This window comes from Theobroma cacao, chromosome 1 (genome assembly GCF_000208745.1).
Source record: "Theobroma cacao cultivar B97-61/B2 chromosome 1, Criollo_cocoa_genome_V2, whole genome shotgun sequence".
In the NCBI taxonomy this organism is placed as follows: domain Eukaryota; kingdom Viridiplantae; phylum Streptophyta; class Magnoliopsida; order Malvales; family Malvaceae; genus Theobroma; species Theobroma cacao.
In genome coordinates, this window is record NC_030850.1 from 3,280,055 (window position 1) to 3,304,655 (window position 24,601).

Sequence of the window (24,601 nt, forward strand, 5' to 3'; positions counted from 1 at the left end):
TTTCATTGCATTTTAAAAGCATCAAAAGAAGATTGATAAATAAAAGTTCACTAATTTTACCGATTAAATCAAACACGTGCTGTTCTGCACGGAAAGCTTGGTCACATCTTGAAATGTGTTCGTATGGTTCATGTGGATGGACAGGGTTTTTTAAAAGCAATTTAAAAAAAGAATATTAAATCTCAACCAAGCACCAACTACCAAAACAACCAAAATAATATTATATCATGAATTAAGTAACTCTCCTTTAGGTTGTTAAGAAACTAGTTAATGTAGGATTTCCCCACTTAAATCTACTTCCTAATTAAGTCTACCTCTCTGATAATAATGCTATCTATTAATTTTACATAACAAAGTTAGCAGAAAAAAGAATTGACTTCTTTTTTCACCATTGGTTGATAAGCGTCTGTCCACGGCATCTTTCGGTTCCTAAAAGCTACGGAAGTCCATTTTCTGATAACAAACACAAATATGAAAAGGATGACTTGCAGCTGAAACTTTTTTTTTTTTTTTTATAAAAAAAAGATGCCTTCTGCTTCTGCACTACATGGTCCCAACTCTAAGAAGGTGACTCAAAACTCAGATGCCACAACGTTGTCATTTGTCAATATGTATGATTTGGCAGTATGGTGATAATTTCTTGCTGCTCAATAATGGAACTTTGATTTGAAACGGAAGCCGAAAGCCTAGCATTTAGAGGTGATTTCGAGAATGGGATTCGTTTCCATGAACTTTGGGTTTCTATTTTTTAATTTTTGTTACTTGGAAATGGAATTGAATAGTGAATTTTAGGAAAAAGAAAGAAAAAAAGATGCTTCCGAAGCAGATAATTGCTAAGGAGTACGTTTTTCGTCTTGGAAGCTTTTGTTTTTTTCCTGAAGAATTTAATGACAAGAAGGACGATGAGCTTTCTTCAACGAATGGGTGGAGAGATTTCTGGTTCGAGCCGCTGGTGTCGTGGGTCACAATTTTACGAAAACTTCCAATGGCACGCTTGTGTTCAGATGGGACAGGCGTACACCCAACGGTTATCTGCTAGTGCTTTTACCCCACGGCTCCGGGTGACAATACAAGTTCAGTGAGGGATACAAAAGGAGAAGAAGCAGATCAGAAATTGCCATCCTGCCATCATCATCGACCGTTTGCATTATAGGGATACATGACGCGATTCCCAGTCACCACATCCACTCGCTGCTGGCTATTTAGACTGGTTAGATTCGACAATGGTCATTTGAAAAGTTTCAATTTCAACGAGTTTTGGAGACAAAATCCAAGAAGAGAAGCTTAAACAAATGTGCCTGGAATTGTAGCCATCTCACTCGTGTGTGTTAAATAAGCACGTAAAATGGGAAAAATACTAGAATGCTGACTCTAGGGTTGCCATTTCTAACAGTTTGGTGTACTCTCAAGTCTCAAGAAGGTTTTCATCATCAATTCATAGACAGACAGAAATGCTTTGTGTTGGAGGAATAAATTCGCTTCCTTTATCGAAAACAATTCATTGATGACGTGAATAATAATCAAATTGTGATTCATTGCCCGGAAAACTACTAAAGAAATTGTGATTTATTAAAAATAGAACCGAAGAATAACGAACAGTAAGCCAACGTTTAAAAGGAAAATCTAAATGGGAATGGAAGAAAGACAGAAAAAGCATCCTAGAAACAAATAGTCCAAAAGGAATAAAGTAGCGGAATTACAAAAAAAAAAGAAAAGAAAAGAAAAGAACTAGAGTCTCCCCCTCTCAAGCTTTCCCCAAAAGAATTACAAAGCAAATGTGGTACAATCTCCAACAAGATAAAACCACACCACTAAGCAAGTAGTATTTAAACGGAAACAAATGAAGTAAAATAAATATATATCAAATGTGAGACATAGTAGAATTAAAAAAAAACGAAATAAATAAAATAAATAACACCAAATCCAAAGCTCTCTCTAGAAGATCAATGCAATGGCTGCCCATCCCAATGCCAATCCTCCAATTATCTTCTGCATGCTCTTGATTGCCCCTGCTCCACTCTGCAATTTTTTTTTATTTCCACAAAATTCAAAATTTTAGAGATCTCCGAAATTCCAAAGCCGATTAATTAATCTACTAAAAGTAATTAAATTTAATTAATATTTTATTTCGGTGAAATGCACGGATTGTAATTATTGCAACCATGCATCGTGTATGTCCGATCTGACATTGACCTGAATTGGTCCATTGTTCGCTGTCACTCTAATTGCTAGGCTCTAGTATAGATCACCTCAGGATCCGCTGGTCCTTTCTTAAATAACTAAATGTCCAGTTCCACCTACCTCGCTCGCGCGTCATTCAAACGCGCTTAAACGAAACGAACGCTCGACTTTGAGCCAGAATTCACATTCTAATTTCTAAAGTTCATTTTTGGAAATAATTATAAACTCGAGTTTGCTAACAAACGCTGTGTTATTAGTCGAAATTCTTAGATCTAGAGGCGCATTGCTGTACGGTGTAAGTTAGAACAAAACAGGTAGAAACGAGAGGAAAGAGAGAACAATGTACCTCATCGGCAGCCACGGAAGGGCCGGGAGAGGAAGCGTCTTGGCTTGGTCCAGGAGCTTCTGTAGGTGGGGCGGGAGGTCCAAGCAAACCAGGTGAAGGAGCGGGAGCATTCTGTTTCTTAGACTTCTTCTTGCTCTTGCTCTTGCTTGGAGCTGGTGCAGGAACCTCAACAGTTGTCGGTGCAGGAACCTCAGCAGTTGTCGGTGCAGCAACAGGAGCCGGAGGAGAAGCGGAGCTCTCTGGAGGAGTTGCTGGTGCAGCAGCGGGAGTGGAGCTCACAGGAACTGGAGCCGGTGGCGAACTTACTGGAGTAGCAGCAGGAGGGGAAGAAACCGGAGCAGATTTAGATGGAGCCGGAACCGCCGCGGATTTCTCCGGAGCCGCAGCCGGTGGGGACGAAGTTGGTGGTGAAGAAGTTGGTGGTGAAGAAGTTGGCGGTGAAGAAGTTGGAGCAGTGGTAGGAGCTGGTGATTTAGGTTTGCTCGCAGGAGCTGTAGCGGGAGCAGTAGTAGGCGTAGTTGCCGCCGGAGGAGCTTTAGTGGGTGCAGCAGTAGGAGATTGACCACCGACACCAGCCACCACAATGCAAATCAAAGCAACAGCAAACGCGCTTCTACGATCCATTTCTCTCTTTTTTTTTTGGTTTTGATGTTTTTTGGTTTGAGGCTGTAGGGGGAAGTGAAGTAGTGAGAGAAATAGCGGCAGAGAGAGAGTATAAATAAACGACAAGAATCATCATATGGTGATCAAAGTAACGGACGGATCTGAACCGTAAAACAAAATGGGCCCCCACTATCACATGGGTCAGGATTAGCCGTTGGATGAAACCTATTGGGGGGCCCACGAGCATCCAACTATCAAACAAATGGACAGTGTAATGTGGCGCTCGACACAGTCTGGAATGGGGGCCCACTAGGAAGGGGCTTCCTAAATTAGTGCATGTGATTTGCTGACACGTCACTAATTATAATTCAACTAAATCTTGGTTAATTAATTTACGCGTTTGGGGCGAGGATTTTTTCGTTTTTCTTTTTAAAATTTTTGTGGGCTGAAATGGAGTAATGGGGTGGCGAGACAGCTGGAAGGACAGTGCGGTGGGGTCATGTTCCGCAACGTAACAAACCAATAGGAGGCGACCACGTGAGGGCGTTACGGCAATGATTATAGGCAAAGTTGTTGCGTATAGTCGAGTGATTTTTAGACGGGATTATCACAGGCACCGGCATCGAACCGTGGGACCCACGCAAAAGTTGTCTCGGCGAGCGTGCCACCTAAACGGAGCCAACTTTTTCTCCTGTCAAAATTTGTAAAGTGAAAAACCTGGCAAGGCAGCTGTGGCCCTTTTTGGGGTGTTTTTTGGGAGTGTATTTTCCTAGTATGTATCTATCTGTTAATCTTTTTATATGTATAGTTTTTCATCTGATTTGATTTGATGGTGAAATTGGAACAATATTCAATAGTTTAGGGAAGACATTTGGTTGGAAATAGCCAATAGGTTGTGAAAGATGTTAAAGAAGCTTACTTAGTATCTTTTGGCAATTAATATGTGTAGCCTGTATTGGTTAGAGTCTAATAAAGAAAGGGACAGAAATAGACGTCAATGGCTTTTTATTCTTAAAATAATTGCTTGCAGAGATTTTTAAGTCAGGGTTGATGATATGTTAAGACAATGGAAGAGCATTAAATAGCCAAATTGTTCACCACTTTGGGAATTGGGGTCAGATTCTTTAACCCATCTTTGTTTTGCTGTTTTAAGGTGATGAGAGACAAGATGAGCGAGAGATTCTGTACGACACTTTCGGATTTACTTACAACCATGCTTTTATTTTGTCCTCCCACTTTTCTTTTTAATTAATTAATTAACCCTTTAATTATTGAAATAGTACTTGTACTGTTTTTTTCCTTGGCTTATGCTTAAGTTTTTTTGCTGAGAGTCAAGCTCAAAAGGTTATGCTATATATTTGATTTTTTTAAAAATAAAAATAAGATTAGTTTTTATAATTAATTGAGGGATAAGTTTGTCACATTTGAAAATAGGAAAGGCATTTCGTCATTTTCTCTCCAAACCATGAGTTGCAAATCAAAAGCATAACGAACCATAATGTGTTTGGCAATGTGTTGGCTACCAAAAAGTTTTTATTTTGAGAGTAAAACACAATGCCAAACAAGACCTAAATGGCACCTTGTCCCTATGCATGTTGACAATGAAATATTTAGAGTCAGCTAGGCTCAAACTCATTTAAGATATATGCCAAACTTGGAAACTGAATAAAGTCCTCTCATCCATTTGTTTTAACTTTTTTTTTTAAAAAAAAAAAGTAAAAAAGTTAGAGAAGGTAAAAGGGGAGAGATTAACATTTTTCATTCTTATTCACAAAAAAAAATCATTTCAAATTAGTAAGAAAAAGAATTAAAAAGATGTGAATCTATATTCCTTTTTTTTTTTTTTTTGCACTTTTCTCTTCCTCAATTTTCCATTTTCCAGTGCACCCTACCAAGCAAAGCCTAAATCCTACATTACTTTTGACTTTTCATTTTTGTTAGAGATAATTGTATTCCACACATATAATTGTGACCAACAGCCAATTGACCCAAAGGTTCCATATCTGAGTCCAACTGGGGCCCAAACTTTTCTGTTGGGCCATAGCTCTTTACGAATTATGTGGGCTTGGATTAGGTTTGGGACGAGCAGAATTAGTAACGGCAGTCCAAGCTCGGTTTGTATGAATAAATCTCTTTAGGCTGGGATTCCACCAGTTAGGTTTGATTCGTACTTTGTAAGTGAGCTACCAACCTGAAACATGTACAAGCGTGGGTATTTTTCCTTCTTCTTTGGGTAATCATGTAAAAATGCGTCAGATTTCTAATCTAGCTAGCAGACATGGTTACAACTTTTGGAAGGCTAACATTACCAGAGAAACTTCAAAACGGGCCTTGGTTAAAGAGATCATTCAACTTGCCATTGATATATTATGAAGTTGTCTTTCCAGAGTTTCCACCCCGGCCGTCGAATTCTCTATAGAGTTCATACCAAATCAAAAAACTTTGAAATGCTCATTGCAAATTATCAAATAAGATACACACCTTTTGATGTCCAACAAAAACATTTCCTTTTAACCTGAAATTAGGCTTTCCCATCCACGCTAAGCCGGTGAGCTTCAAGCTCATGTGCCTGGAAATCAACGCTTGAGCACGCGAAACGACAAACTGATCAAGAACTACATGCATATTATTATTCAATAAGGACATATGTCAAGATAGGAACTAAACTCCCACTCCCATAGATCCTGATTGTAATCATTCATCATAGTTGACGACATCCGAGGAAAGATTACATGTTTCCTTAAGATATTAAACCTAGCTCGTAAAGTAAAACTAAACTGTTTAGAGCTAATCATGCTTTCCAATATATAGTTACAAGTTGCGCATAGAAGCTGCATTTTGCATCTACAAGGATATAAAAACCATGTTAGAATGAATAAAATATAGAACCAATCAGCTCTTTTCACATAGATAACATGTTGCATATGGAAGCCGCATTTTCTTGAGACCAGCCCAGTTGTACTTGGCTGCATACTTTTGTGAGTTCTCCTTCACTTTTTGAGTTGGAAACAAACTAAAAAGCACCTTTGGTCGATTGTTATTGATCATGACAAAGTGCATTGGTTGGCTTCATATGAGGGGACCATGGTTCCCGTTCCTTTGATCTAAAGGGAGTGAGATGTAGAAAATGATTACTCAGTTTGTTTAGTACTTCTACAACTACACTTTTTTTTTTTTTTTTGAGAAAGGAAACTAAAATTGTTTAAACAGTTTGCTTTCCAAGGGTTTACTCTGAGAGATTTGAATGTTTCATTTCAAAGTGATGGTGTGTATGCTAGCCATAGGCTAGAAGTGTGGTCCATTGTCTACATTGTTGATAGCTGCCTTCTTAACTCTTTGATTGAATCACCACAACCTCCATTTTAGGTGTGCATATCAACCTTTTTTTTCTTCTGATCAGAACTGATTCATGTAGGTCAAGTGTAATCAGGTTGCTTAGGCAATAAGAACAACATATAATAATAACTTTTTGAATTGTTTATGGTATACGTGTGTTTGGCATAGCAGCAATACGAATTGAATTGAATTTATAGCCACTGCCAGCATCCATCAATTCTGATCAGTCTTGACCATTTCAACATATAGATCGGAAGAAAAGAGTTTTGCACTTACAATTTCCTTATGGTATTATTCATTTTAGGGCTTATGCATCTTATATATGTCTGATACATCAATCAATGAATATGGGTTTCTGAAAAGGATTCTTATACATATCTTAACCCTTAAAACTTCCTATTTTAGGTAGATTTGGGACCCTACTTCTAAATGCAAAGGTGACAACAACCATTACTCTTGCTTGACTAGTGACTACTGTTCTATAGATAAAATATTGGTTATAACCTCTTTTTCTGACTCTCTCTCTCTCTCTGCTTTTTCCTCTCCGTTATATTAAGTTTCATGCCTAGCTTAGTTGCATAGTTGCAACTCCGCACCCACCAGCGCTCCAGGAAACTGATGAGCGCAGCTTTTTTGTTGCCTACTGACCATCCCGCCCCTGAAACTCATCCGGATTCCAACTCTCTTTTTCCTTCCATGGAGTCACCACACCAAAATAATAAAGCCAATAACACTGTCAAGATGCATTCACATTCACCATGCAGCAAGCCCCGTTGTTTCTTCTGCACGATGAATGAGCCAGAACCATCTCTAAGAAGATCCAAACTCAGCCAATGCTTCAAAGAGATGCCTCTCAGAGATGACCAAGATCATGTTTTGGTCTTAAGTGGGCTCTGGAACATTTCCATGACTCAACCTGATGATGCAGAATTCCCATCCCTTGGTATATTTGAATGCATGGCCAAACTGATCCATAGAGGCATTACTGATCAGGATTGGCTTCTTAGAGGTCAGAATATCTATATCCCCTACTATGCTGCTCATATTATTGGTTCATATACAATGAACAAAGCCCAATTTGCAGAAAGAGCTGTTAAATCAGGTGTGGTTTTGCCATTAATGGATCTTTTGAGAGGTAAGATGAGTTGGGTTGAGCAACGAGTTGCAGTTCGGGCACTGGGTCACTTGGCCAGCCATGACAAAACCTTCGAAGCTATTGCTGTGCATGAAGTGGAGATCATAAATATGGCGATGAAGATAGCTAGCAATTGCCTTGAATTGATTTATGAAGAGTTTATTGGAATAAAAGATAGGAAGAGACAGAAATACCATTGTGACCTGCTTACAAGAGGACTTGGAGGATTGGAGTTGCAGTTCAGGAAGGCTGAGGAATGGGCTAGTCAGCTCCAATGTTGGTCACTCTATCTGTTGAATTGCTTTGCGTGCAAGGAGAAGTCTCTCAACTTGATCTGCAAGAAAGAGTTCTTGAAGACTTTGTGTGGAATGTGGGGTGGATTAGTGAATCTCACTTCTCCTGCTGGAATTGGATTGCTAAGAACTCTGTGTTCCGCTAAAACAGGAAGAGAAAATGTAGCAAATTTGAAAGAAGTAATAGATAGTCTTTGCAATGTTTCAAGATCTTCAGATGACTGGCAAGAAATGGCTGTTGATTGTCTTTTGTTGCTTCTCAAAGACCAAGATACAAGATATAAAGTTATTGACATTGCAGCTTTGTCTCTTGTTGATTTAGTTGAACTCAGAAGCCTTGGAGAAAGAAAAAGAATGGGAGAAACAATCACGCAGACATTGTTGCAAGATTACTACAAAATCAAATATGGTTTCCGGAAGCTGAAGAGCAAGAAAGCTGAGAGAGCATTAGAAGAATTATGGGAATTGAAGGTGGAGAATATAAAGAGAGACAAGCTAATGTCTGAGCAAGACATGAAAGAGAGAGAAGTGTTTATAGGGAAGTTGAAGAAACAAGGCAACAAAAACTTTTGGTCCGGTAAAATTGAGAAAGCTTGCAAGATGTACTCGAAGGCCTTGGATTTGTGTCCAATAAACATGAGAAAAGAGAGGATTGTTCTTTACAGCAACAGAGCTCAGTGTTATCTGCTACTTAAAAACCCAGCAGCCGCCATTAGTGACACAACCAGAGCTCTATGCTTATCAAGTCCTGTGAGCCCTCACAGTAAAAGCTTGTGGAGAAGGTCACAGGCTTATGACATGAAAGGGTTGGCCAAAGAGAGCTTGATGGACTGCTTAATGTTCATCAATAGTCGCATAAAATCTGAGCACACCAAGCGTGTCAGGATCCCATACTATGCTGCAAGGATGATCAACAAGCAGATGAAAGCCACGTGGCTATTTGCGAATGCCAAGTCAAAATTTTTCAGCAAGAAAGAGGAAAGAGTATATGGATCCAATGGAAAATACCAGCTGCAGGAAATGCTGCTGAGGTTGATGGATGCTAAGGACAATGGTAAGCCTATAACGTTAGCCCTGTAAATATTGCCATTTATTGATATTAATTAACATGAAGTGAAATTTCTTTGATCCTACTACAAATCTTTTGCTTATCTAGGATCAGTTTGTTGATGTTTTTTTTCCCCTTTCGTTGGTCTCTTAGATATGCCAACTACCGTAGAAGACCCTCCAGTTGAAAAGAGATGGAGGAAAAAGCAAGAAAAAGCAGGCAGGAGAAGAAAAGGCCTCAGTATCCCTGCTGGATGGGCACATGCCAAAAATGGGATGAGAGACAGTCAAGTGCTATCCATCACACAGTAAGAGGTGGAAAGTTACATGATCAACAAAAACCGACCGTTGATAACCATAAGCCGTAGCATGGACGGCAGCCGGTAGGATAATCAGAGAGTCTACCTATAATATGCAGCCAGGCAATGGAGAAAGACCTCTGCATGCATTGAACTTGGAGCACTCTCTGTTTTTCACTTGGAGGGTCAATGCCAATTGTCAACCCCATAAGAAAAATACATGTAAAACCCGTAACGCAGCTTGTCAAAGTTGGATTGTTCAATATTCATGTCGTTTTGAGCCACCATGATCACCATGGTAGAGAACCCACAACCAATGTAACTTGAATTCTTTGACCCTTTTTAACCACTGCAATTAATTGAGCTACACAAATGCAAAAGCAAACAACATAGAATGCCTCTTTTATCCATCCTTTTCCATTAGTTTCTTAAACCAATAATCGTAAAACCTAGGGATAGATTTAATAAAACATAAAGGTATTGTGGCAGATAATGAATTTGAATTATTTTCTCTTTACCAACCTATATCTCCCCCTGCCTTGACCTCCCTCTCGTTGAGAAGAGAGAATACTATGAGTCTACTACTATTACTACTGATTATGACCCTTTCAATGATTAACCAAAAGATAAAATATCACCATTAATTCGTTTCCACACCAGTTGATCCAGCTATTACCCCTAAAATATTACACGTAAAAGAAGAATTTGACAGATTAAGACCTCTTAACCAACACAAATTATAAAAAACTTATATAGAGAATCTAACAAAAATCTTTGGTATTAACCAATCTAGATTCGATGTGTAACATATCCTACCTAACGCACTGTCCCATTTCTTACATAAGCTAAGATACAAGTAAAATATTGTTCTAGATTCAACCATATCTATAAAAGTAAAACATACTTTGGAAACACATTAGCCAAAATCCGTATCATATTTGGAAATTGGCGAAACAGCATATCCCATATCTAGGTAACCACCTAGATTCCATGGCCCAGGCAATATGTTCCTTTTGGAGGCATTTGAATGATTGCCCTTGTCTTTTCTGTATCTGAGATTTGTTACTTTTGTTCTGGTTGATAATGCAGCTCGGACTTTAACTAGATTACGTTCTCAATATTCTTCGCGACTATCACTGTTTTACTTAAAATTATGGGAAAAAATTGGCTGAATTTGATGGAAATTAATGAATTCAATGAAGCTCACACCCTAAGTTAGACTCATTACGTGTATAGCAGCCATTTCCTTATTTGTTTCTGGAGAAATTCAAAGAAACGAAGAGAATAGGAGTTGCTATAGAGAACAATGAAATTTTAAGCAAATGGACATCAACTATCCAAAATTTTCAAAATCATTGCCCTAAAACAAAACGGCACCGCCAATGGAATAATATCTATCCAAATATAATCGCATGTATGAAAAAGCCAGATTGTTTGATGTAGATAACTAGAACACTGCACCGAGCTAAAGAACTTCCAAGTTGTATTATTCTATAATGCTGTACAACATACCAATATACAACACATTTTACAACAGCACAAGACAGCGTACAAAGTAGAATAAAAAATATCTGGTCTTGAAGTAACCATGGTTGCCATTTGATCTATGGCTGTGCAGAAAAACCACTCCAATTTTCGACTTCGTGCTGGCAATAATTCTGCCAAAAAAAAAATTGGAAAAGTTGATTTATGATCAAGGAGTCGATTCCTCTGGCCCTCAAAAACAAAATCTTTCGATGGTACTAACTACCAACGGAATCAAGTTTAGTTCAAGCACATATTTGCGTCAAATCATTTAACTAAAGTTGTCTAACTTGTGATGTTTAATAATGCCACCCTAAACAAAAAAACCCAGGTTTTAATATGCCATTTAAGAAGATAAAGATCGAGTGATGCAAAAATGATGAAAGAGAAGGATGCACAATCATACATTTTCAACCACTTCAAACCCACCTTTTCGAGTTAAGAGTTCAATCATCATATGGGCTCAAAGCAGCAACAACTGATCCTGTTGTTGCTAAAGTTGAGGCTACATCCGGAAAATCTTTCCAAGATGTCGTCAACTTTACTGATGGATAAAGCCAATTCTTAACAGAATCCACAAAGGAGTTTGGATCAAAGTTTAGAATCGCTTCCCAATCAACCTGCACACCTTTCGGGATGTTGCCTGTGAACTCCATATTAGCAGCAAGAAACAATCCAAGCAAAACAATGAAGCCAACTACTGCAGTGCCCCTTGAGAGTGGCATGAAATTGTACCTGAAAAGCAATCAAGTGTTATTTGCACTAAAAATCTTCAAGTTGTCCAAACATAAACCAACCATTTGCTGTTCTGATAGTCACGTCATACCAGTAGTACGTCATCCTTAAAATAGCTTCTCTCACATTTTCAAGGACATTGAAATCAGTGGACCCATAAGTTTCGCCACAGTAAGCATTGCAAATGGCCTGAAAATCGACAAATTTGGTAAACTCAAATGTCAAAATCAATTAGGAAAACAAATAGAAGAAAGTGAAAAAGATACCTAAAAGTAATAGCATAAGAGCAAGCAAGGGGCTGTTAATCAAGAGGTATCAGAAGCTAATTAGTATTTTGAATTCCTGCAATTTATGTGGATATCACAGCATATTACCAACCAAAAAATGCTAAAAACTACATTGCTCAAATCCTCTCAAATTATGTCTCAATTCTAAAGATGAAAATTTAAACACAGGTTCAGACCTAAGGAAGATATGATAAAGTTATCGCAATGTCACAGAACACCTGGGGAAAACAGTAAGGCTAAATAGACATTCATGCAAGCCTTGACTGTCAAGCATATGATTCAATGAATGGACCAAAAATATGAGGCCCTGTTTACATTTTAAAGTGGCATAGTCCATTAGCACAACAGATTAATCTACACAGCAAATAAGAATCCAGGAGACGGTGGAAGTCATTTTCATGCTATTTTCAATAGTGAGTTGTATGTTTAGAGCATTTACATATCTGCTCAAATTGAAAATCATCATAAAATTGTCTGATATGATATCAGACAAACATGGAGGAGTAAGAACATTTTTGGCAAAGAATAGCATTAATAGACTAAGTCTGACTACTAATTATCAACCATTGGGTCATGTTTGAGATCAAGAGCAACTCACTTCCCATGCCATTGCCATTTCAGCATCAAATTCCTCCCATCTGGCAGGTGTGCAAGGTGTTCTGATTGCGAAATCATATCCACGCTCCCCCCTGTGAGATTATTCAATGTTTTTCAACCACAAAAGTTAATTGAAAAAGAAAAAAAAAGAATGAAATAAAAATAAAAAAGAAGTTGACATAGTCTTACATTTTCACTAAGGTAATTCTAGTCCCTTCAAGCTGCTTCCTGAAATTAAAAGTAAACCAGCATGAGGTCATGACTAGGTTATGGCAAGAAACTTTAGATTCCAAGAAGATCATCCTTCTGAGTTGTTGGAAGCTTTACCCCTCACAGGCTGTACTGTTGCACCAAGTAGCCAACCAGAAGTCCTCACCCACAAGTTCATAAAGATCATCACAAGATTTGGCATGCACAATCTGCAAGTGGTATTTTAATCTTTGCTTCATAATATTTTCATATATAAAGGTAGATATTTCCAAAAACTATTTGCAGTTAAAAATCAACCAGAACATATGACTTTTTTTTTGAAAAGCACCAGAACATATGACTTAAAGGTCATACTGTGCAGAACCATGGACTCCATAACATAAAACATAAGGGACCTTCAAAGAATTCTTTAGGCTTTGTTTAGTTTACAGATAATTTAAAGGAACAGAGCATTTAAAAGAAAATGAAATACAGAATCATGATACTTAGTTTTCTAATGTCTAAAAAAGATTTACTACAAAGAATATAATTAATCACAAGTAAAAAAAAAAAGTTGCATATCTTTATTTCTTCAATTCTTTTTACTTATTTAACCACTGTTAATAACTCGATGCTTTACAAACCCTACAAATCATATGCTCTTTTTGCATTGACTTGTAGATTAATCAAATGAAAACGGATATATAGCAAACTAAAGCCTATGGTAGCTCTTAAAAGGAAGGAAACAAAACTCAAATTAAAGACATATCAAGAACAAATTTCTTCACAATGTGATTTTGACCAAACAGTTCATGGATTTTAAGTACATAATATATTTTAAATATTACAATTCTTGTAAAGAAATATGTTATTGCATCTTCAACATCCATTAATTTAAAATCTCTCCTACAGTATCATGGCCATAAATTTTGCAATAGATTGCTAAATTTAATTACTTACAAATTTTCTAAACATTCATGTAGGTTTCTAATTCTTAAAATTTCATGCCAGCCATTGTTAAATTACAAGCAGAACAGCTACAAAATGATGTCACCCCTATAGCTTAAAAGTCAGCAGCAACAAACATACTCCTATCTATGCAACTAATACACAATACAGTGCCTTCTGCAGGACACTACCTTTTTTCTCATTCCTTTTGCCTGGAATGGTAAGATTTGAACCTACAACTACCTCACACTAACACTAAACCCTTTATGACTTGAGAAATCTGAAAAGTTACTCTTTCAGCACTGCTCATTTAGAGGATAAATGATCATCACAGACTATCAAATGCTCTGTTACATGAATAAGATGGGCAATGGAAAAATTATATTACAGTTACAGGTCTAAAACCAATCAAATAGTACTTACCTTTTCTGATTTCCCCTCTTTGGATAGATCAATAATTTCATCTGCTTTGTTGTGCACAAAAAGTTTATCTTTCATAATAGTCTTTGCTATATCAAATGTTCTGCAATATCACCAAATAATGAGGATTTATAACAATACTGTTGTTAACGAATCAAACCAGATATTTACCTTTCATGATTTGGGAAATAGCGAACAACTTTTGCTTGTCCAAGGACCATAGGTGTGTGAGAACCAAATCCAGAATTGAACTCTTCACTGAATAGAAAAGCAGAGGAGTGCAGGCTCAGTAACCAATCATATATTTTAGTACGAAATTCTTGAGAACAATTGAAACAATTCAAAAAATGCCAATCTGACTCATCCTAGGGTCTATAATGGTGAAAAATGATCTTCAACATCATTAGATTGGTTGATTATAATCTATGATCCTATGAGTAGAATTATAACATTTTCTCCAACTTGAATCTATACTGCAACAAGTGCAGCCTTCAATTACAGTAATTGTATATGTGACCTAGTGGGACTCATATGCACTGTTGGGTTAAAAACCAAATATAAAATAATGAAAGAATCATTAAAAAGCACACTTTTGATATACCAATAAAAAATCACACTTTCAGATTGTTAAAAAAAATCCCGATCAATATAGCAGAGAAATTTGTGGATGACAAGGTCAAATCCCGTAATAGATAGATAACGCAAGAGATACCAAGAAACAACTAACACATTTTTGTGTAATAATTGCAAAGGTAATAAGGTAAAACATAGCAGACCTCAACTTGTTAACCCACACAACTGGGTCACAAGGCTCAGAAATTTGTCTCCATTTGACAGCCAATGAAAAAACATCTTGCCATGACATCATCAGACGACTAGATGATCTATCTTCAGTAATGCCATAGGTAGCTGACGTTTCTGAGGAATTGCTTGTACTACAACCAGCACCACCTCTGTTCTGGCTAGCCATACTGATTCTTTCCTTTCTTCGAACTCTCTTACCATTTTTTGAGCTTCTATTAGAATGCTTCCAATCTGCTTGCAAAGAACGCCATGCTTTTGACACCTTCTGTGCAATTTCGATAGCAGCTAATCCTGCCATACGATGCTGGCACACAATACAAGATGAAAAATATTTAATAAACCAAAATACAGAAAAAAAAAAAAAAGGAAAAGAAAAGAAAGCATTTTTTAAAGGGAAATCTTGAAAAACAAGGAACTTGTTGGCAAACTTTTTAGTTTTATTTTTCCTTTTTCAAAGGTGAGAGAGGGAAGAAGAAAACATGAGCATCTTTAACTCAAAGGAATTAACATAAAGTTCAATGTTAATGTCCAAACAAACCTATGAGACAAAATTAATTAGTTGTTTTATGAAAAAACTACAATGAGATTTTTCTGATTGGTATCCAGGCAGAATAAAAAAAATGGAACAAGAACACACCGGACATGCTTGAAAGCAAGTCTGTAATAAAATTTCCAGCATCCTTGCTGCCATTATATTGTATATACAGGCGCATAGGAAACCATCCTTTTTCTTTTATGTACACATACTTTTAAGAATGTTTCAAACTGAAACAAACATGTAAGATGTTTAGTCTTTCTGCCAGAGTTTGTAGTTTTTCATCAAGCCTGTTAAATTTAAGAAAGAGGGAAAATCTTTACCAAGTGTGAGTGGGATGGTTTACGATTTTCGAGGGAGACAAAGGGACATGGGGGAAGGTGGGGAATGGGGATAAAATAGAGAAAAAAAAAAGACAAAAATTGCTCAGAATTATTCCAAATTAATCACCTGACGCCTATTGGGCAAGAAACCGGGACAGTCGTATTGGATTTTCTTGCCAATTGAGTCAGCAGCCAGTAGAAGAGCAGTCTTGTGCTTTGTAACAGCAAAATCTTGCTTCCTAAGCCTTCCCTTTTTCAGAGAATCACGCAGTGGAGGCTGTCGGTAAACCTTTTCACATACATTCTTGGGGTGCAATCTTTTGCACCAATACTCCTGCATAAGTACGAATATAAGAAACTAAAAGGCCAAAAGAAAAGAGAAAAATCTCTACCAGGAAAATAATTTAATTTTAAGCAATTTGCTTTATTATATCTTTAGCATGGCAAACTGATTTGTTTCTCAAAAATATGATACAATCTCAAATGATTGAAAACTAAAGCCATCAAAATGAAAAATGTTAATTTTTTAAAGTAACATTAAAGCCTAAAAGAAAAAGGCACAAGCTTTCTGCAAAATAAGCTTAAAAGAAATACACCAGTAAACTAAAAAAGAACACAAAACACACGCACACAACAAGCAGCTTAAGTTTAATGATGAATATCACTAACGATTGTTACCTTGAACAGTGGATCAATATCTCCATCAATATCAAACCAACAAAACTCACTGTTGACTTTAGAAGCTGTGTACAAAGCAATCTCTTTCTGCAAATGCAGAATTTCAAATTCAGAGACTGTAACATTCAAGTCAGGGCCAGTAATAAATATTGTCAAACAAGAAGATCATTATGATAGCCACTTGCATTATAAACTATTGTTTCTTGAGCATATTCTTCAAAACTATATGTGTCACAACAAATCCAAAACTCAAAGCAGAACAGATTTCCAAAAGCACATTTTAAGAGATGTGTTATTCCACATTTCAATATTAACATACACAAAAAGGTAATATCATAATAATTGCACTTGAAAACAAACAGGAAAAATGGCACATATATAGGGAAGGGTAGATCATAACAATACAATGGAAATGAGCGTATTTTGCCTTAAATTGAAGGGCATATAACTAAGATTTGCAATTGAGAGTAAAAGGCATGCACCCTAATATAGCCACCTCACCTTGAGCGGTGAGAAGGCTCTTTTGCTGCATTACACCTCACCTTTGTGCCTAGACACACACCTCAAGTTGTAAAAATGAAAACAACATCAAAAGTAGAAAAGAATTTGGAACAACAAGAAGCCATTCGTTGTAATATAGAAAACAAAAAGCAAGGAAAACATAGAAAACTATGCATATGCCACATTTTTCATCTTCAAGAAACGACTACATAACTTTTGGGTTCAACAGAAATATCTAGTTTCAAGTGGAGGTGAAATCATATTAGGTGAAGGTTAATACTAATGACAAGAGAAAGCATGAAAGAAACAGACAGGTGAGTAATATGCTAATTATTTCTTCAATTTAAACAAACATCTGAAAGAAAAAAACTAATGAACCAAACTCATGGAAACTTTATTTCTGCATCAAAGCAAACCTGATAGAAGGCCAAGCATTGAAGCACAAACTTTTCCATTGAATCCAGTTCAACATCTAGTGCAGCATCATAGTCCTTGATCTGTGAATGTCAAGTGTTAGTACAGTAAACTAATGCCAAAGAGCAATAAGGCAGTGTTATAATTTAACCAGAGTATCTTAATTCAAAATTCTTAGTTACCGCCTCAGCATATTCTCCAATAGCATGATAGCATGAAGCTCGTAAGTACAAACACTCAATATTCGAGTTTTCAATGCTCAACCCAATTGATAAATCCTTAATAGCCGTCCTGCAACAGCCAATTTGAGTCTCTTAAGCACAGATGAGAAAATGATAGTTGTAAAGAAGAACAACCTCAAGCGAACGGATAAAGTAATAAAAGATTGGGAGTAAAAACCAATATTGATGGTTCACATTTACAACTACAACTGACAGTACTGCTAAATAGCAAATGCTTCAGTTACAGTTGGGCCATCCTAAGGATCAATGGAATATTTTAACATCAGAATTTCAGTAGGAAAAATGAGTGATTGTCCCTTGAGAATGGAACATATTCAGAGAACAATTATATCACAGATGGTTCACATGATCATTAGAATGATAAGTACATGAAATCGAATCAGAGAACTAAACCATTCACAAAAATACAGTTGATTGGTGCACCTGTGCTCTCCCATCCCATGGAGTAATAGCCCACGTAGGTGATATGCTTTAAAATACCTATTAGAAAGCATTAATGATATCAAATTTACAAAAAAACTAAAGCAAACAATTTAATAAAGTCTGGAAAACAAGCACACACCATTCTAGGAGGGATAGGATGGCCAAGAACGCAAAAAAAACTTACCTTCCATCAATTTGTATAACTTGTTCAAGGCATTCCAAAGCCTTTTCAGAGTTTGCTAGATCTTGATAGAACTGCCAGGGAATCAATTAGTCATGGCACAAGATATTTAAAGCAGCTTAATGGAGGAAACTAATTTTATTAGCCGTTAAATAGTTTTCTTACAGATGCAAACACATGATCGCTCACTAACATACCTGTCAGCCACTACAAAACTGCCCAAGGATATCACAGTCATGTATCACACATTTAAAGTAGCTTGATGGAGAAAAATAGTATTACCAGACAAAACATTAGTTTCTAGCAAATGCACACACATGGTTTTCAGTGCCATACGCTGCTGGGCCCTACCTACAGAATCCTATGAAAATAGGTATTCTTTAATCTTGAAAACCCCACCCCCATCCCCCCCCCCNCACCCCCCTCCTCCTCCTCCTCCTCCTCCTCTTGAATTATTCATAACATCATAACTTGGATATGCCCAATTTCCAACTTCTCAGCTGAAAACAGTGTTTACTACTCAGATTGGTAAATTATAGTAGAAAAAAAAGAGGTATTGGTTATTTTGACACATTTTTTATGAATAATCATGGAATTTAACTTTTGAGAGCACATTTAGGGCCTGATAGAAATTCTGTGGATGAAGCACAATAATCACTTGTAGTTACCTGGGTAAGATGAGCCCAGGCTTCAAGAAAACTTTGGTCAAGTTTGATAGACTTCAAATGTGCCTCCTCAGCCCTTTTATATTCACCAATTGAAGATAATGCCAACCCCTATGAGCATGAGTACCAGATATTGAGACAGAAGTCCAAAAAGTATCAGATTCCTCCAAAATCAGCAAGGTTAGAGATGCTTAGTACTAACCAAATATGTGTATGCAGACTTGTTATTCTTATCAAGCTTCACACATGAAGATAGGTCTTCAACAGCAGCATTGAAATCCTTAAACTTGAAATTTACTATTCCTGCATTAAGTACAAATTCCACAGATCAGTTGGCCACAAAGTTGTCAGGATTTTCTTGTAACAATATTCTTTTGTGATATAACTGCAAGTATATCAATTGGAGCTTACAACAATTCCCTTGTTGTTTAACTGTGTTTCAATAGGTTTATCAATATTTACAACTGAACAGATAGACAGAACACACTTGAGTAATCAGACACAAATATGACATACCTACTTCTGACATTTAAATTGAACAAAAATTGGGATTAAGGTCAAATTTGCGAATATACTATGACTCAGTTTTAAATTTTGCCACTGTTCTTCAATTAATGAATTTTGCCGCTGTAATTTTAATTTTGTTGATTTTGGGACAAAAAGTAACGAAATTATAATATTTCACAGAATATTTTGTTAATGCAATTGGCAAATCTTGCCACTATACTTTTAATCTAGTTGATTTTTGAACAAAAAATAATGAAATTGGAATATTTCATGTAATATTTTGTTAATGCAAATGGCAAATTTCCATCAATTCTGTTACTGTATGTCCAAAAAACAACAAAATTGAAAGTACAGTGGCAAAACTCACGAAATTGAAGTACAATGGAAATTCAATATATGAGCTAGCAAGTTGGTTGCAAGCAGGAATTTAAGGAAATGAAACTTTGAAAGAGTTGGATTGAACAAGTTACCCCTTTCATGCAATATATCAGCTGAATTTGGATCAAACTCCAATGCTTTGGTTAGGTCTTGAATTGCCTAGAACAAAGATGCAATGAAAGATGTCAAATTTTAATTATGAGAAGCACTAAGCTGTTTTATTTCCTTCATAAATGAAATACTCAAAAATATAGTGAAATGACAGGCACTAAAAGTTTACATCATTTAGTTCATAGGGTAGAAAGATACTAGCAAGAAGTTTTCCTTTGGGCAGAAAGAAAATAACAGAATGAACTCGTAAAAGATTCTCACCTCAACAGATTCTCCTAAGGCAGCCCGAGCCTGGCCTCTCCTTTTCCAAGCCTCACCAGCTGATGGTTTTGATTGAATAGCCTAAACGAAAAATTAATCATGTGGAAAATTAATCATATGGAGCATAAAAATTAGAAGTCATCACTTTTTTTAGACAGCTGAATCATCAAGATTTATGTACCTTGGTAAAATCAGCAATAGCAGCTTCAAGCTCTCGTTGGAATGCATATGCAGTCCCTCTTCCTATTAGCGCCTCAGGATATGTAGGATCCTCTTTCAGTATCTGCATGATATCAAAAAATTACAACAAAAAAAAAGTTCTTAAAATTTTTATGTGATAAAAAAAGACAGAAAAAGACCGCAAAGGCCACCCCAACATGGCAGAAACCTACAAGTAAAAGTAAAGATGCCAAAGATTTACCTGGTCAAATATAGATATCGCATAAGCATAATTCCCTTCATTAACCTGCAAAAAGAAAGATTGCATGTCAAGCAGAATGCATAACTCAAGTTTTTTACAGTACAAATAGTGATTGCATCAAGTTGAAAACCACAAAATGTGTCAAAACATACCTGTGCAATGCCCCTTGATAGGCGAAAATCTACACTGATTGACTTAGTCTTTGAAATCTTAGCAACACAGAATTTCTTACTCCTCTTGGTTTCATCACTTAATTCACTATGTATGTCAGATATGTTATTTGACTGACTGTGACTTCCAGTTATATCACTCGAGTTACTGGAAATGACAGAGGATTTACTGCATTGTTCTGATTTCTCAATTAGATCAGTACATGCATCAGAATCATCACTTGGTTTGTCAAAATTAATATGAGTTCTATTCATCTCATTTGCACTGGTTTGATCACTGAATCCTATGTCACAATTATCACCAGTAGTGCTACTGTTCTCAGAAGCATATGCAGACTCCGTACCTAGCTTAGATCCATCACTTAATTCATTGAGGCTTTTGTATGTTTTGCCATTGGGGTCAGATGCAAACTCAGATAAAGAAATTGATGACATATTCCTCTCGTCCTCACTTGTTCTATTGTGTGTGTTAAAATTGTCAGGAGATTTGTTGTGGAACTTTGACACATCCATATGCTCTTCGAATAATCTAGAGGTATTGTAATTATTTTGATGCTTGAGAGTTTCATTTGACTTTCCATTGGCGTAAGGTCTTGATTCAGATACAGGAGTAGATAACTTGGGCTCAGCTACATGGTTGTCACTAGTGATACTTCTGTCTTGTTTGCCTGGTTTCGCTACTGTCAAGAGCTCTTCCAGTTCCAGCAATTGCTTCAAATCAGCAGACTGCCTCAAAGCATGATCATACCCGTGCTCCCACACAGCAATAGCATCCTCTTTCCTTCCCAGCGCAGAAAATGCACAGCCTAAACGAGGAAAACAAAAGCACTGAGTTTGAGTACACTGCCCCAAAGACAAGACAATAGATTTGCATTTTACCGTCAAATAAACAATGATGATTCAGAAAAAGCATCAAGGATGCCCTGAGGAGATAGATAACAAGACATCAACAATTGCACAAAGAATTAAAAAATTCACCAGAAAATCTAAAGACAAGGGAAGGACCACTTTGATTATAATTCTACACTAGATTAGTAATCAAATCTGTTATTATCTTATTACTTTTAAGTCTTATCTGATGACGGAAAACCACAATTGACTTTCAAATTTGAGACAGAAAGAGAGAGAGACAGAGCTTTTAATCAATGTTCTTGAGTCTTGACTATATTATTACATGTAATTGCACCCTGCAATTTTTTAGCCCTTAGACTAACTAGCATCAATTTGCTACAACTTAGACCCTAGAGATGCATAGCATACCAGTTAATTGTTGGAAATAGGTTTTATCCTAACCCATGATCATGTCTATAATAGTAAACTATATTCAAAGAAGCCAAACTCAAAAATTAGGTTTAGAGTTTGAACCAAAATGTGCATTGCGGGACTTAGAAGCAAATATAACAACTAATTTAACCCCAAATTCACTAACTATAGCCAAACCACCGGAATTGAAGGATTCTGGTTAGTACTATAAACTCACAGCCCTAGAACTCAATTTTTGGACTGAAAACGGATGCCCAAACCGATAGAATATCTCCAATTAATCTAAATTTAAAAACTAAATTGATTCTAAACAAGAGAAAAATCAAGTGCCAAATAATGCAATTAACAAGTCAAATAATATTGAAAGACTTGGATTTTGAGGATCAAAGAAAATAATAAAAATACCTTTAAGAATATAAGCTTGAAGAAGCGTAGGATCAAGCTCAAGCGCCTTATCACAGTCTTTAATCACGTGCTTATGAAGCTCCAATTGACTGTAACAAAACGCTCGATTGCTGTTACCAAAAGAAATATTGATCAGCAAAATGAAAATGTAACCGAAAAATGAAATAAATTTTGGCAAAAAATTAAAGATCGACGGGTATAAAATCGGAAAAAGTTTCTAACGAACCAGATGTCTTGGATTGCGCAAGACTGAGTGAGAAGCGAGTCTAGGACTCGGATTGCCTTGGACCAGTCACGGGAGCTACAGAGTTTGGCGAGTTCGACTCGCTCGGAGATAGCTGAGTTCATAGTGACTGAGCCAGGAGAGCCAGTTCGGGAAAGGCGTTGAAATGAGAAGTGGCGAGGAAGGTGAAAGGGGGGAGCAACGGTGATGAAGAAATCGAGTACGGTGATGGTGGGGAAAGCTTTTATGGCACGTGCCGGTGACACGTGTAGAGCTAAGTTTGACCCATTTTCGTTTTGGTCTTTGAGAATTGCCAAATCGGGTGACTAGGGATCGCAGTTAGGGCTCGTCTTGAGGTGCGTGGGCTGCAGCCCGGGAATTACGCTCACAAAGACCACCGTTCGGGAGTTGATGCTTCTCCTGGCCCCGGCTAAAATGGTTTTTTGACTTGGTTTTTGGCAAATCTTTCATTAACATTAAATCAATTATTATTAATTCCCAAATTATGCAAGTAATGGTACTTTCTTTTATTCAAACTATTTAACCTAAAAATAATTTAAATTTAAATATCAAATTATATATTATAAATTACTTTTATTCAAATTTAATAACAAAACTTCACAAGTCTAAGATATTATAAATTCGATTTACATGTGTTTTTTTTTTAATTTTATGTTGAATTCTTTTAATTATATTTATAAATTCTACTATGCTCATTTTTAATTTGCTAAATATGGTAGTGTTGCCTTTCTCTTTTTTCTTTTTAAAAGAATAAAAAGGTCCAAAGCGGAAGTTTTAATTAAGTCGTTTAAAAAAAGTTGATTGTACTTATCCCTTGAACGTTACTGCAATTTCCTTGTAACTCTCAAGCAATTGCAGTCATTAATCCGATGTTGAATGGACAAAAAAAAAAAGAGGATAAGTGGTATTAATAATGAACCATAAATTAAGCATTAATTATTGCTATTCTACATTTGGAAAAACAAGCATTGTTCCAACTCCAAAAGCACATGCATCAAAATCAATGTGGAAAATTAACTGATTTCATTGGGAGGCAAATGTCGGGCAAGCTCGACCCGACCAACAGTTACCATTTTGCCACGTGATGTGGCGTGCATTTGGGTGCATAGAGATGCTTCTTGGCAATGCAAGTAAAGTTTTGATGCAAGTATCCTTTTTTCAAAGAAAAAGCAAGAAAAGAGCACTATGCTTAAAAGGCTAGTGTAGTTATAAACTTGTATTTGATCCTTCAACTATGGTTTTATATGTAATTACTTGCGCACTTTTAATCTAATCTAAAATCAAGACAAAAATATGTAAAAAGCAAGCATGTATTTGACATAGAAGTGTCTAGGATTATGTTTTATTAAATTTAGTATTTGCTAATTTTAGTTGATTTAAGATTTATTTTCTTTATTCTATTTAGATTAGTATTTTTTTTATTTTTATTTTAATACTTTTAAGAATTAGTATTTAATTATGATAGTTATGTTCTATTTAGGAATAGAACACTTATTTTATTTAAATCTCTTATTAATTATTCTAATTCTATTAGACAATATGAAATAGAGTTTTATTAAGATATAGGCCTATATTACTATAAACATAACCCTTAAGCTTAGTTATGACACATTCAAGTTGAGAGTTAATAAACAATATTTTCTTAAGTATGAGTGCTTATTTCTCTATGCTTTTTTTTTAAAGAGTAAGAGATTTTAGTATCTTTGGCTTAGCCAACCAAAGTGGAATTTTAGCTATTTTTCACCTTAGTAAGATTTTCTAACCTTGCTAAGATTAGTGGTTTACCTTAGTGGTGTTTTTAACCTTACCACGATTGGTGTTTTTCACAATGCCTAGGTGTCTTTACAACGCTCCGGCGTCAGTTTGGTATCAGAGCGGGAGGATAATTATTCGCTGCATAGTTTAGGTTCGCTGTTGAGTTTCGATACTCCTTGTTCGGGTAATTTTATGTATTGCTTTATAGTTATATCATCATTTTTTTTTCTACATCACCACATCATCATCACCATACAATAAAATGTCGCCAAGACGTCAAAATCGTCATAGAGATGATCACGAGATTGAGATTGCAGAACTACGTCAAAAAATTCAAGAATTACTAGAGCAACTCACAAGATGTGATGCTTAAATCAACA

The 24,601-nt window shown here is 36.3% G+C and overlaps 3 protein-coding genes across 3 annotated transcripts; 1 reads left to right on the forward strand and 2 right to left on the reverse strand.

The window, feature by feature from the left end:
* Window positions 1,590-3,196, reverse strand: LOC18611239 (lysine-rich arabinogalactan protein 18). The gene is made up of 2 exons (XM_007047386.2): window positions 2,528-3,196; window positions 1,590-2,019 (listed from the first exon to the last, which is right to left on the reverse strand). Exons 1-2 carry the CDS (start codon window positions 3,149-3,151, stop codon window positions 1,936-1,938), a joined length of 708 nt encoding a protein of 235 aa, XP_007047448.2. The 5' UTR covers window positions 3,152-3,196; the 3' UTR covers window positions 1,590-1,935.
* On the forward strand, window positions 6,984-9,586 carry LOC18611240. Its single transcript, XM_018115591.1, has 2 exons — window positions 6,984-8,948; window positions 9,096-9,586. Exons 1-2 carry the CDS (start codon window positions 7,085-7,087, stop codon window positions 9,251-9,253), a joined length of 2,022 nt encoding a protein of 673 aa, XP_017971080.1. The 5' UTR covers window positions 6,984-7,084; the 3' UTR covers window positions 9,254-9,586.
* On the reverse strand, window positions 10,624-22,730 carry LOC18611241 (suppressor of RPS4-RLD 1). Its single transcript, XM_018129972.1, has 24 exons — window positions 22,449-22,730; window positions 22,223-22,332; window positions 20,537-21,360; window positions 20,385-20,429; window positions 20,145-20,246; window positions 19,964-20,044; window positions 19,684-19,750; window positions 18,909-19,009; window positions 18,710-18,817; window positions 18,045-18,115; window positions 17,861-17,917; window positions 17,378-17,486; window positions 17,198-17,278; window positions 16,281-16,367; window positions 15,730-15,936; window positions 14,717-15,048; window positions 14,112-14,198; window positions 13,944-14,043; window positions 12,711-12,802; window positions 12,573-12,611; window positions 12,385-12,475; window positions 11,591-11,688; window positions 11,194-11,499; window positions 10,624-10,898 (listed from the first exon to the last, which is right to left on the reverse strand). Exons 1-23 carry the CDS (start codon window positions 22,568-22,570, stop codon window positions 11,211-11,213), a joined length of 3,300 nt encoding a protein of 1,099 aa, XP_017985461.1. The 5' UTR covers window positions 22,571-22,730; the 3' UTR covers window positions 10,624-10,898; window positions 11,194-11,210.